The sequence below is a fragment of the Amblyomma mixtum genome, chromosome 7 (assembly GCF_055824585.1).
Source record: "Amblyomma mixtum isolate Tamu chromosome 7, ASM5582458v1, whole genome shotgun sequence".
Taxonomy (NCBI): domain Eukaryota; kingdom Metazoa; phylum Arthropoda; class Arachnida; order Ixodida; family Ixodidae; genus Amblyomma; species Amblyomma mixtum.
Window position 1 is genome coordinate 59,646,335 of NC_143018.1, and position 14,182 is coordinate 59,660,516.

The window sequence follows — 14,182 nt, forward strand, 5'->3', positions numbered from 1 at the left end:
GTTGACGTACGTCTTCGGACGTACCGTTTTGCCCGCTCTCAGCTGGGAAACAAGTCTGGTTGTGATATTGACTCCTGAAGTTGGCGCGCGCTTTCGTAATACAGGATGAAACTTTAAGGGCTGGCGGTCCTAAGCCACAGCTCTGCGGGCCACATGTTTGAGATGGTCCTGAACGGAAGTGATGGTGTGGTAGAGCCCGCAATCGTCAGCATACAAGCGAATTTTTGTACATATGTTAAAAAGGCAGGTCATTAACATAAAACAAGAGAAGAAGTCCTAGAACAGATCCTTGTCGAACACCTTATGACGCACCCACTGTGAAAAAATGGTCGAGCTGAAGCATATGCGTGTTGTGGTCGAGTTAAAGGATACTTGCTGTTCTTGGTGGCGTCACGGAGGAGGACCGTAATCAGTCGGGTGCATGGAGTTGTATATGCGTGGCAACCCAGTATGGTCCAACATTCGTGCATTTCTGCAGTGGGGTAACACAGGCGCTGTATGAATTATACCACAACTTTCTTAAAAGAATGATTTGAAGGGTTATGTGCGTCAGGCTAGTTCAAGGCAAGAAAAAACATGATTTAAAACGATAAGTGGTGTAATTTGTTTCTCTGGGCCGGCCCAAGTCATGCGAGGAACGTATATTTCCCGAAGGGCGTTTATGTAACGATGAGCGTCTAGACAGAAGCGAAGAAAATAACTTAATAATATGCATAGGGGTAAGCCCTGTCATATTACCTCATCCAAACAAAACATTACTTTTCATAGCTCTTTTTTTTTTCTCGGGCAAACGACATACGCCTCCGATCTGATATAGAGCATTTTACGACCACCTGAATAAAAACGTTGGAGGGCACTGCGGAAACTGTATTGGAATAATGCGAAAGCGCGCCTCTGATTGCTCCTCTTGGCCTCTGTGTAAATTGTAACGTCGCGTCTGACAATTGGATCACTTAATTCGCCTTAAACCACTGTTAATGCAAATTTATGTATAATTAATTCGCATTTCATTCACACTTAATTCTCTTAAAACACAATTTTGACACAAATAATCCACAATCAATGCATTTCATTCACAGTTAACTCATTTATTTGCTACTGATCCATTTATTTGTGCATAATTTGCAATTTCTTCACAATTGGTTTGCTCTAATTCACCTTTAATTCATTTCAATGTACGGTCACGTTATAGCCACATTAATCCATCTTAATTTATAATTAGTTCACCTTAATTCACTCTAATGCACGTTAATTCATTTTCCTTAAATACTGGCGTTTCTATAATTTGTTATTATTGATCAGATTTCGATTAACTCCAAAGCTCTCGTCTTGATGCCAAAAAATTAACCAATGATCCGATTGGCACCAAATATTTTGCCCGGAATCTTCATATCACCACCCTTCGACATAACCACTTTTATAGTAGGGTACAACATAAAAAAATAGCAGCTGCTAACACTGTAACGCGTTTTGTATTATTCCGCTGGCCAATCGCAAAAGTAAACGAAATCCGCTTTTTAATAATTCACTATATCAAACAATCCACGTATCAAAACACTACAGCTCAATCTTTTTCTTCTGATAGGCTTTTTCTTTAGGTAACAAGAAACGTTTAAACCGCTGACTACTTTTTCATCGTGGAGGAATTCTGCGCGCGGAGGCTGAATGTGGGCGTAGCTTCACTGCAGACTTAAGTTGTATCCGACTATAGACGATATCTTTATATTGCCACCTGGTGTTCTCAGGTGGCGCTGAAGTGTCTTCGAAGACGTTGAAGTGTCTCGCGCTGGCTGGCTGCCTGCTTGCTGTATTCTGCCGGTTAGCGTCCTATCGCCCTATTTTCCGTTACATATTTTGGTGGAGGCGCTGGGTAAAGATCCCCGTATATGTCTCATACTCCTCCGGACACCCTGGGCTCCAGTCCTTCGCTAGTGGACACCCCCGTGCACCGTGCTAGCCGGAGAAACCAAGGCCTACCTCCCGAACACGGGCTTTTGGAATCTGCCAGAGCACCCACCCATCGACCTGCCATGCCAGCTGCAGCCTACTACACCTTGCAGAATCCGCGACTGCCCAAACCATTCCACGGCAGTCAGCTCGAAGACGTAGAAGACTGGCTTCTCGAGTTTGAACGCGTGGCCTCATTCAACCAGTGGGACGACGCCGCCAAGCTTCGAAACGTCTTCTTTAGTCTCGAGGATGGTGCGCGTACCTGGTACGAAAACCGAGAAGACGCCCTAACATCATGGCATGAGTTCCGCCGACGCCTGCTGGAGACCTACACCAGCACGGATCGTCGAGAACGGGCTGAAAGGGCTTTGCAGTCTCGCATTCAGATGCCTAATGAGACTGTAAGCATGTACGTGGAGGATATGACTCGGCTCTTCCGGCGAGCTGACCCGGCCATGCCCGAAGATAAAAAGGTGCGCCAACTCATGCGCGGCGTTAAGGAGCAACTTTTCGCTGGCCTCGTGCGCAGTCCACCTGGGACTGTTGCTGAGTTTCTCACGGAAGCGGTCGCGATGGAGAAGATGCTCTTGCGGCGGTCTACCACCTACGACCGGCCGGTACTCGCCGCTTCACTTACAGAGCCGCTTCCTGCCTTCGGGGCTAACCCTGGTCTTCTCCGCGACCTGATCCGCTCCGTTGTGCGCGAAGAGCTCCAGGCGCTTTTCGGTGCTCCCCTGCCGACGGCCGGCTCTCTCGCTAGCCTCGTCCGCCAAGAGGTTCAAGCCTTGAGACCTTCGTTCCCGTCCGTTGACCCGCCGCCTTTACCCACGGAGTGCCGTCGTCCAACGTATGCTGAAGCCTTGCAACGTCCTGCGCCCTCTTCGGCGCAGTTTCCTCCGTCCAATCAAGGCTCGCTGTTTTCCGCACACCCCGACACGCACTGCATCGACAATCGACGATCGCCCCAGCGGAAGACGGACCTGTGGCGTGCTCCAGATCGGCGGCGTCTCTGCTTTCACTGCGGGGAACCCGGTCATCTGTATCGCCAGTGCCCGTATCGACAGCTTGGGCTGCAGGGGTTCCCTATCGACATGCCCCGTCCACCAAGAGGTCAACGACCCCGGGAGATCGAGGACTACGTAGCCCAGCAGCGCATGGCGACAATTCCCCAGCGGCAGTCTCGGTCTCCATCACCACGCCGACCTTCGCCACAGCCCCAAAGCTCCTCCTGGATGGCGCAGAGACGGTCGCCAAGTCCCCGCCGGGAAAACTAAAGAGAGCGACCTCAGGGGGCGAGGCCGCTGGCAATCGATGCCAGCAAGACCCCCCGACAACGCGAACAGCGACCGACCGCGATTTAAAGGCAACGACTGCAGTACCTGAACTCGGAGATCGATTCTCGTTGGATATACCCGTGCTTCTCGATGGCTATAAGGTTAGTGCTTTGGTGGACACTGGCGCTGATTTCTCGATTCTAAGCGGAAAGCTAGCGGCGCTTCTTAAAAAAGTAATGACGCCATGGTCCGGCACGCAGATTCGCACGGCTGGCGGACATGTCGCGACTCCGCTTGGCCTATGCACAGCAAGAGTCCAAATTCGCAGCTCCACATTTGTTGTCAGCTGCCTAGTTCTACCTGACTGCTCCCGTGACTGTATCCTTGGCGTTGATTTTCTGCGAGAGTATGGAGCTATTACTGACCTCCGAAAGCGCACTGTCACATTTTCTGCCGAGAAAGCTGATGTTTACTCCGAGGACTGTCCACGCCGCGCCGCCCTTCGAATATCCGCCGAGAGCGTTTGGATTCCGCCACGCGCCAGTGTTTTTGTGAGTGTTCACTGCGACGCACTACGTGAAGGGACTGTGGTCGCAGAGGGCAACCTGTCCCTTTTGCTCACCCACGGCATCTGATCAGCGCAAAGTCTCATCCATCTCCGCGATGGCTGCTCTGAGCTCCTGGTGACTAACTTCTCTAACGAGCCCCGGCACCTTTTTCGTGCTACTGCCATCGCATTCGCCGACCCCTTAGCGGAGGTTTCTGAATGTTTCGCGTTCGAAGCTGTTAGACCTGTGCGCCCATCCCTTGACATCAGCCCGGACCTTTCGGTGACTCAACAGCGAGAACTACGTGCCCTCCTACTCGAATACGCTGGCTGTTTCGCTTCTTCGTCGAAAGTCCGGCAAACGGCTCTTCTCAAGCACCGCATCATTACGCCCGACGATGCCCGCCCCATCCATCAGCAGCCGTACCGTATCTCACCGAAGGAGCGTGAGGCGATCCAAACGCAGGTGAAGGAGATGCTTTCAGATGGAATCATTCAACCTTCCAGCAGCCCCTGGTCTTCACCTGTCGTGCTGGTGAAGAAAAAGGATGGGACACTCCGCTTCTGCGTGGATTATCGAAAACTGAACAACATCACTAAAAAAGACGTCTACCCGCTGCCTCGTATCGACGACTCGCTCGACAGACTTCGTCGCGCCCAGTACTTCTCCTCCATTGATTTAAAGAGTGGGTACTGGCAGATAGAGGTCGACGAGCGGGACCGCGAAAAAACGGCGTTCGTGACACCCGACGGACTGTACGAATTTAAAGTGCTACCTTTTGGGCTATGTTCAGCACCGGCAACTTTCCAGCGGATGATGGATACCGTTCTCGCTGGACTAAAATGGCAAACTTGTTTGGTTTATCTCGATGATGTCGTCGTATTTTCCGAAACCTTTGCCGAACACCTTGAACGCCTGAGGACAGTATTAGATGCCCTCCCATCAGGCCGACTTAACGCTAAAGCCAGAGAAGTGCCACTTTGGGTACAAAGAGTTGAAGTTTCTCGGTCACCTCGTGAGTGCCGATGGCGTTAAGCCCGACCCCGAGAAAACTGCTGCCGTCGCCAACTTTCCTGTTCCTGCAACAAAGAAAAGTGTGCAACGTTTTTTGGGTCTGTGCGCATATTACCGCCGCTTCATCGCCGACTTTTCAAAGATTGCCGCACCCCTGTACCACCTCACGCGCAATGATACACAGTTCGTGTGGGCTGCCGAGCAGCAGGAGGCTATTGCCGAGCTGCGCAGACGACTGCTAACAACCCCTGTTCTTGCGCACTTTGATGAAGAGGCTGAAACCGAAGTCCACACCGACGCGAGCAACGTCGGCCTCGGCGCCGTACTCGTCCAACACCAAGGTGGCGTGGAAAGGGTCATCGCGTATGCAAGCCGCACGCTTTCTCGCGCTGAAACAAACTATTCGACCACAGAAAAAGAATGCCTTGCGGTTGTGTGGGCAACCATGAAATTTCGTCCGTACCTCTACGGCCGCCCGTTCAAAGTAGTTACCGACCACCATTCGTTGTGCTGGCTTGCCAATCTTCGCGACCCATCGGGGCGCCTAGCCCGATGGAGCCTCCGCCTCCAAGAATTCGACTACACCATTGTGCACAAATCTGGCCAGACGCACGAAGACGCTGACGCACTCTCTCGCGCACCCGTCGGGTTAGCGGATGATAGCATAGAGGACGAGAGTGGTTTTATTGGAGTTGTCAGCGATTTAGACCTAATGACCCGACAGCGAGCTGACCCAGACCTGCGACCTATCATTGATTATCTGGAGGGCCGAGCTTCTGTCGTACCCCGACAATTTTCTAGAAACCTGCCAGCCTTCTGTCTCCGGAACGGCATTTTGTTTAAGAAAAACTCCAGCACTGTTGACCGAACGCACCTCCTCGTCGTTCCGGCAGATCTCCGCGCCGATATCCTTCTTGCTTGTCACGATTAGCCGACCTCCGGCCACTTGGGCTTTGCCCGCACACTTGCACGCGTGCGCCAGGCGTATTATTGGCCCAAACTTTCTCACACCGTCCAGCGTTACGTCAGAGGCTGCCGCGATTGCCAACGTCGTAAGGCGCCTCCTCTCAAGCCAGCGGGCTTGCTCCAACCTATTGAACCGCCTTGGACGCCGTTTGATCAAGTCGGCATCTATCTTCTGGGCCCATTCCCTGTGTCATCGGCAGGTCATAAATGGATCATAGTCGCGACCGACTATTTAACAAGGTATGCGGAAACTAAGGCGGTGCAGCGCGGTACGTCATCTGAGATCGCCCAGTTTTTTATGCAACAAATCGTGCTGCGTCTGGCGCACCGTCCCACGTAATCACTGATCGAGGTACGGCGTTTACGGCACAGCTCATACGCGACGTGTTCGAGCTCAGTCACACGAACCATCGCAAAACCACTGCCTATCACCCACAGACGAACGGGTTCACAGAGAGACTCAACAGAACGATCGCCGACATGATCGCAATGTACATAGACTCGCAGCACAAAACCTGGGACGAGATTCTCCCGTACGTCACATACGCTTACAACACGGCCACCCAGGAGACGACCCGATTTACACCATTTCGTCTGGTCTACGGACGTGACGTTCAGACGATGCTGGATGCAATGCTTCCATGCTGCACTGATGACCACCCACTCACGCCAGACGCCGAGCAGTTCGCGCAGCGCGCCGAGGAAGCACGTCAACTTGCCCGTATTCACATTCAGCGGCAGCAGAGCACGGATGCGCGCCGCTACAACCTCCGTCATCGGCACGTCGAATACCATCCGGGTGACCAAGTTTGGGTGCGGACCCCGGTACGCCGCCCAGGCTTGTCTGAAAAACTGATCTGCCGTTACTTTGGACCGTACCGAGTTTTGCGCCGCGTCACCGAAGTGACCTACGAAGTTCTTCCTGACGGGACTGTGCAGCCTCAGCGTCGTCCACCCCGCTCTGAGGTTGTGCACGTTGTCCGCATGAAACCCTACTTCACGCGGTAATGGATAGTACGCTCAGTGTTCCGCTAGTTTTCGCGTGGGGCACCTTCGCCCACCTCCCTTGTACATTTTTATGTGTTTGTGCTGTTTTTTTTTTCTCTTTCCACTGCCCGTACTGCAACCCCGCTTTTATGTTTTTTCTTTTTTGGGGGGGAGGGGGAGTAATGCCACCTGGTGTTCTCAGGTGGCGCTGAAGTGTCTTCGAAGACGTTGAAGTGTCTCGCGCTGGCTGGCTGCCTGCTTGCTGTATTCTGCCGGTTAGCGTCCTGTCGCCCTATTTTCCGTTACAATATTTCCCCAGAACTGCGGCCGACACGTTTTGCGGACACGAAATCGTCAAGAAAGGTTTTCACCTTAGTTTTCCTTTTACTGTGGGCAAAGCGTGGGACAGTTAATCAAGGTAATGCCTATCGACTTCGTGTTGCCCCAGCGATGTTCCAGCGTGTAATGGACTGCGAATGCAGCATCACAAGACAACACCCAGCAATCACCTCGCTTTAAGCACGTTGGTAACAATGAATCGTCCTTTGATCCTGCTTGTCTGATGGAGACTAACAACCTGCCGGATCATTGTCTGTAGTCCGGATGCTAAAACTTTCATTAATCAATGTTTCCCAAAGATAATCTCTCGTACGAAGTCTCAAGTTTTAATATTTCAGTTTCATCTCTGTTCATAAGTGTGTGCTGACTATACAGACGCCATAGAAGTCAGCGCGTCAAGATCGCACCAGTCATTAAACCTGCAGTTATCAGTGATTCAAGGCCACCTGCTCAAACACTGAGGCCGCAGAAACTTTATTAGTTTTAAATTGTAAACGGCGCGTTCAACTTCGCGTCCGGGAATTCTCTAATCGAATCTTTCTTTGATCTCATCATGGAGTCGTGACAAAGTACCCGCTAAAGGTGTCCAACTTCATATCCGGAAGCGCTAGCAGCGCCTGATCATGCTCAGGAAAAGCATTTGCGATGTCGTTCTGGACACCATGGTTCGAAATGGAAGCCTGAACTACAGCAAGGTTCTGACATTTCGGGATCAGATACAACGACAAGTTCGTACAAGTCTAGCGGCGACCCCTTGGAACCAAGCGTACTGTATGCAGCTAGCACCCTCCAAATACCCAGAGATATCTAGATCAAAAATCCGCCACCGCCTGCGACGGCAAACTTGCAGTAGCATTTTTAAAGGCGCGGCTTCTAATTGAAAGTTGCCGGTCTTGACCACTGCAAAACGGCATCAGGCTTGGGCGGTCCGATAGACCACCATACATTTTTTTATCCGCTCGCGGCACAATGAGATCACATTGTTCGACAACATTTGAACACTTATATGATCGCTTCAGCACACATTGGTCTCATCCTCCAAATTATACGCCAGTACAAGCAAGCTAATGGCTCTCGACATATACACAAAGAAGATGACGCCTTCTACTATCGCGATTTCCATAGTTCTCTAAACACATCTTCAGTATCTATAAACAATTATAGCCACATCACCAATGCACACACCGCGGTAACAGAGGAATCACGCGCAAACAAAAAGAAAGTCGAATCACGAACAGAAAAAAACCTCAAAACAGTTTGCACTGCTTGATGGGATTCATCGGGTCCCCGGGAGCGCATTGAAAAGCCTTGGCAAACTGGGGCACGTACCGGAGAGCGAGAGTGCAGATCGAGTCGGCGTCTGTAGTTTGAGAGCTGCCATAGCAATTGACGTAACACAGCGAGATGAAGAACATCTGTAATCCGCTGTACTTCTCCAAACCGAAGACGCTGTTGTCCAAAGCCTTCTCCTCGGCATCGTAGGCATCCACAAGAGCGCCATAGCCGACCACTTGCTTTGCATAATACTCTAGGTAAACGACGTTGCCAGACGTGCCTGATTTCATGCAGTCTATCAGGGGCTCAATGAGCGAAGCGTTGCTTTCGTAATAGGCGGAAAAGAACAAGCTCCCCAGAGCCACGGCGACCTCAGCTCCGAGGCCGCCGTAGTTTAAAGACGAAGGCAGCTGCGAATCGAATAGAGGGAAGGATAGAGCGTAAGGCATCAGCTCGAATTGTCGCTCTTCGTAGGACACGATGCTCACCTCCAACTCGAGCATAAAGTGCAACACATACTCTAATTTTGCTGCCCTTCTGACATGCACCGACTGTTGCCAGTCCCTCACGAACGAATTATTCAAGTCAGGAATCTGATCTGTAGCCGGGATTTCGTCCTCTCCGGTGTGCTCGATGTTACGGAAGACAATTTCTGTAGAGCTCCAGTTGTTGACCACGGTGATGCCTTCGTCAAAGTGCGTCCAGTTGGAAAGACGGCGGAAAAAAGCGGTTGCCACGGAGAGAACCATATCTTTTGCGAAATTCAGCGCTTCGCCTTGGAGGACTTCAGCGTTGTATTTGTTGAACAGTGTGTTCCCGGAGAAGGACATTGCTCTCGTGACGCAGAAAATCCTGTGATAGACTTGTGTCGCCGTGTAGTCACTGTTGTAATAGTTGAAAATTAAGTCTTTATTCGCGAAAAGGGCAGCCACTTGAACGGTGCACCAAGAGATCAATGTATGGAATGAGTCTGAGCCGTTCTGCAAGCACAGGTTCAACACTCGCGCCAGATAATGGGGAGACGTGGTCGTCAGCGTGAGACTACCGTTCATTTTGATGTGAAGTTTTAGAAGGGCCGCCATCCAGTTAACTTCGGTGAGGCCAAGCTCAGCCGTGTTTAGAAAGCTCTTAGCGCTATGCTCACCAGGTATTTCGTAATGAGCTTCAGATAGGTAATCCAGGGCTTCATCGACGGACGCGTGGGTGTCCTGGTACGTGACGTTATCCTCGCCTTCAAATAGAAAGCGTTCTTTCAGGAACTCAAAGTAAGCTTCATTCGTGCCCGTCGTAAAGTGCGTATACCTCTTGATTACGAAGTACAGGAACTTGCCAGGAAGTAGCTTGACCACACCGCCACCGGGCGCCACGTCGAAGTCGAGGAGCACGTCCCAGCCCAGCTTGAGAGAGCTGCAGAGTAGCGTGTACAACACGTCTGCGCCCTTGGAAGGCTTCGGCCACACGATGCCTGCCTCAGCCAGCGCATCCTTCACGGCTGGCAGCTCGTCTCTCTCCCCTTCGAGCACATCGACGCAGCTCCTGTACATGAGGGCGGCCCGCTGCTCCATGCTTTGTCCCGACGTGGGCACGTCTACGCTCTTCAGCGACGCGGTCACCTTGTCCAACATTGAAATGAACTGGTCTTTCCAAACATCGTGTCGGTTTTTCTGCCGCCAGCCGTCGCAGACAAAGTGCGTGAAGCTCTGGCACGGGTTCACCGATTCGTTGATGGACGCGAGGAGCCTGGTCGAGTAGGCGAGGCAGGCGTGCGTCGTGCACGAGTTCCACGAGCGCGTTGGAGAGTGCCATGCAAGCGAGACGATCGCAAAGGCCACAAGCGCCAGGAAGACAGTAGTCCCAAGCACGCCCACAGCAAGCCTGAGCCGCGAGTTCAGCTTCTTTGGGTCCTGGAAAGTAAGGATGTGGCCGTAAGAAAAACGCTGGGACACATGGAAACGCCGATCACGAATGTTGGTTTGCTGAGCAGCAGTAAGCACTTTTGCGCACAACCATCGGTGATCAGGTCATCGATATTGACACAAAGTGCGCACGTTTGGGGTGTCTTTGTGAAGGAAACAAGAATGACATTGCAAGTCTTGTTGACTTCTTACAGAGCAAAGTCCGAGATGCAAAAACTCGCTTCTTTGATTTGACGCTGCCTTCCTTCATGGCCCACAACCCTCATAAGTTTTGGCGCTACTTATCTGAAGAGCAGTCAACTGGTTCTATCATTACAGATTTCAGCGACACCCTGAGTAAACCTAATGATATTGCAAATGAATTCATTAGGTTTTTTTTAAGTCCGTTTTCACCAGAACAGCCTCTCACGCTCTATACCCGCATACACAATCAAGAAACCCATAACAGAACTGCCGCCGCGGTGGCTCAGCGGTTACCGTGCTCGGCTGCTGACCCAAAAGACGGGGGTTCGATCCCGGCCGCGGCGGCTAGAATTTCTTTGGGGGAGAAATTCTAGAGGCCCGTGTACTGTGCGATGTCAGTGCACGTTAAAGAACCCCAGGTGGTCGAAATTTCCGGAGCCCTCCACTACGGCGTCTCTCATAGCCTTAGTCCAAACCAAACCAGTTTTAGAACCCGATTTGTGTATGGGAATTATTTTAGCACAGCGCCAGTCATCTGGAATTACGAGTGTTTGTAAAGATGCTGTGTAAATTTTATGCAGGTATTTAGACACCCAGTCAGCGTATCGGGCTAAAAATGTGTTTGAGATGGAATCAGGACCCGTAGATTTTTTTTTGTGTCAAGTGTTTGTGAAAGAGAAAGGATTCCAGCTTCAGTAATGATTAGTTCTGTTATGGTTTTGGTTTGGTTGGTTTATGGGGTGTAACGTCCCAAAGCGACTAAGGCTGAACTGAATAATTATCGTCCGATATAGTTAACAAGCACTAGTAGTAAAATGATGGAACACATTATTTTTAAAGCGATAATCTCATATCTAGAAAATAATAACCTCATTTATGAAAAACAGCATGGTTTCAGAACAGGGCTTTCAGCGGTAACGCAGCTAGCTGAAATTACTCTTCACATCGCTAACACAATTAATGAAGGCTACCAGACAGATGCTATATAATTAGACTTCTCTAAAGCGTTCGATGCTGTTCCTCACGATTACCTTATAACAAAATTACTCTTTTGGCATTGATCGCAACATTGTGTTATTGATTTCCTGCTATTTGCAGAACAGAAAACAATGAGTTAAAATAGGTGAATACGTTTCGCAGAACCTGGATGTGTATTCGGGTGTACCCCAGGGATCAGTTCTTGTGCCTCTTTTGTTCCTCATTTACATAAATGATATTCATTCCTGTGTTAGTTCATCGATCCAGCTTCGCCTTTTTGCAGACGATTGTGTCGTATATATAGCTGTAAAAATATCAGACGAACAAATTCTCCTTAACAATTCCCTAGAATCAATCCACGCTCGGTGTATGACCTGGGGAATGAAACTTAGCGCAGATAAGACCAAAAGCATCACGTTCACTAATAAGAAGCAGCCTCTAAGTTTTACACACACTTGGTGACACACAGGTTAAAAAATATGATCACCTGAAGTATCTGGAACTCATCCTAAGATCTAACCTCCGTAGGGAGCCCTACATCAAATCCATTTGTTCTAAAGGTGAAGGTAAATTACATTATATAAGGAGAAAGCTCCGTAACACGCCGGCCATATTAAACTTAATGCCTATAAAACTCTTACAAGACCTACCCTAGAATATGCGGATATAGTCTGGAGCCCCCATCAAAAAAATTTCATCAACAAATTAGAGCGCATCCAAAAACTAGCAGTGAGGATTGTCTATTCAAACTATTCACGCCAAATTAGCTTCTTCACGGCCACTTCAAAATAGCCAATTCACAATACTTACACCCGCCATTCAAACACTCGTCTAGAACTAACCATAGTAAAACACTTCGTCAACCAGTCAGCCGTGTAAATATCCACAAGTACTCCCTGTTTCCAGATGCTATATCATATTAGAATAAGTTGCCTGAAGATGCGGTGAAGTGTACGTCCGTGGAACCATTCCTTAATTATATCGAAAAAATGGGCTTTTCTGTTGAATTCTCTCCTACTCTTTTGTGTTTGGGTCACAAAATATCTCTGTATTTTTGAATTTTTGTCTTTACTCTGTTTGATCAGTGACGCATTGTAAACACTCCCGCCCGAAAAGGGCCTGCAGTATGTTTAAGTAAATATATAAATGACTCTTCACTTGCCAGACGTGCGGTATCCCGGCACGACCAAAGTCGAGACGTTTTCCTTCCCACTGCTCCCACCATAGCCGCGGCTGTTTGCACCAGCATGAAGTAGATTCACGAGCCGGTCATAAACCATCCCACATCCACCGTAGTCACCACGCGAAGGACACAACAACGGCGCTTTTGTGCACTAGCACTTATGGCAGCCATCCCCGCATTTAGCGGTCGGTCGGTCGGTCGGTCGGTCGGTCGGTCGGTCGGTCGGTCGGTCGGTCGGTCGGTCGGTCGGTCGGTCGGTCGGTCGGTCGGTCGGTCGGTCGGTCGGTCGGTCGGTCGGTCGGTCGGTCGGTCGGTCGGTCGGTCGGTCGGTCGGTCGGTCGGTCGGTCGGTCGGTCGGTCGGTCGGTCGGTCGGTCGGTCGGTCGGTCGGTCGGTCGGTCGGTCGGTCGGTCGGTCGGTCGGTCGGTCGGTCGGTCGGTCGGTCGGTCGGTCGGTCGGTCGGTCGGTCGGTCGGTCGGTCGGTCGGTCGGTCGGTCGGTCGGTCGGTCGGTCGGTCGGTCGGTCGGTCGGTCGGTCGGTCGGTCGGTCGGTCGGTCGGTCGGTCGGTCGGTCGGTCGGTCGGTCGGTCGGTCGGTCGGTCGGTCGGTCGGTCGGTCGGTCGGTCGGTCGGTCGGTCGGTCGGTCGGTCGGTCGGTCGGTCGGTCGGTCGGTCGGTCGGTCGGTCGGTCGGTCGGTCGGTCGGTCGGTCGGTCGGTCGGTCGGTCGGTCGGTCGGTCGGTCGGTCGGTCGGTCGGTCGGTCGGTCGGTCGGTCGGTCGGTCGGTCGGTCGGTCGGTCGGTCGGTCGGTCGGTCGGTCGGTCGGTCGGTCGGTCGGTCGGTCGGTCGGTCGGTCGGTCGGTCGGTCGGTCGGTCGGTCGGTCGGTCGGTCGGTCGGTCGGTCGGTCGGTCGGTCGGTCGGTCGGTCGGTCGGTCGGTCGGTCGGTCGGTCGGTCGGTCGGTCGGTCGGTCGGTCGGTCGGTCGGTCGGTCGGTCGGTCGGTCGGTCGGTCGGTCGGTCGGTCGGTCGGTCGGTCGGTCGGTCGGTCGGTCGGTCGGTCGGTCGGTCGGTCGGTCGGTCGGTCGGTCGGTCGGTCGGTCGGTCGGTCGGTCGGTCGGTCGGTCGGTCGGTCGGTCGGTCGGTCGGTCGGTCGGTCGGTCGGTCGGTCGGTCGGTCGGTCGGTCGGTCGGTCGGTCGGTCGGTCGGTCGGTCGGTCGGTCGGTCGGTCGGTCGGTCGGTCGGTCGGTCGGTCGGTCGGTCGGTCGGTCGGTCGGTCGGTCGGTCGGTCGGTCGGTCGGTCGGTCGGTCGGTCGGTCGGTCGGTCGGTCGGTCGGTCGGTCGGTCGGTCGGTCGGTCGGTCGGTCGGTCGGTCGGTCGGTCGGTCGGTCGGTCGGTCGGTCGGTCGGTCGGTCGGTCGGTCGGTCGGTCGGTCGGTCGGTCGGTCGGTCGGTCGGTCGGTCGGTCGGTCGGTCGGTCGGTCGGTCGGTCGGTCGGTCGGTCGGTCGGTCGGTCGGTCGGTCGGTCGGTCGGTCGGTCGGTCGGTCGGTCGGTCGGTCGGTCGGTCGGTCGGTCG

At 52.3% G+C, this 14,182-nt stretch overlaps 1 protein-coding gene across 1 annotated transcript; it reads right to left on the minus strand.

The window, feature by feature from the left end:
* Window positions 1–8,325: 8,325 nt before the first annotated feature.
* LOC149336206 (endothelin-converting enzyme 1-like) lies at window positions 8,326–12,679 on the minus strand. The gene is made up of 2 exons (XM_089554095.1): window positions 12,653–12,679; window positions 8,326–10,257 (listed from the first exon to the last, which is right to left on the minus strand). The coding sequence occupies exons 1-2, from the start codon at window positions 12,677–12,679 to the stop codon at window positions 8,326–8,328; spliced, it is 1,959 nt and encodes a 652-aa protein (XP_089410221.1).
* Between the last annotated feature and the right edge of the window lie 1,503 nt (window positions 12,680–14,182).

Coding starts and splice junctions, on each gene's coding strand:
- LOC149336206 (XM_089554095.1), bottom strand. CDS start 12,679: ATGCTGGTGCAAACAGCCGCGGCTATG. Junction 10,258..12,652: donor TGCAAACAGCCGCGGCTATG/GTGGGAGCAGTG, acceptor CTTACTTTCCAG/GACCCAAAGAAGCTGAACTC.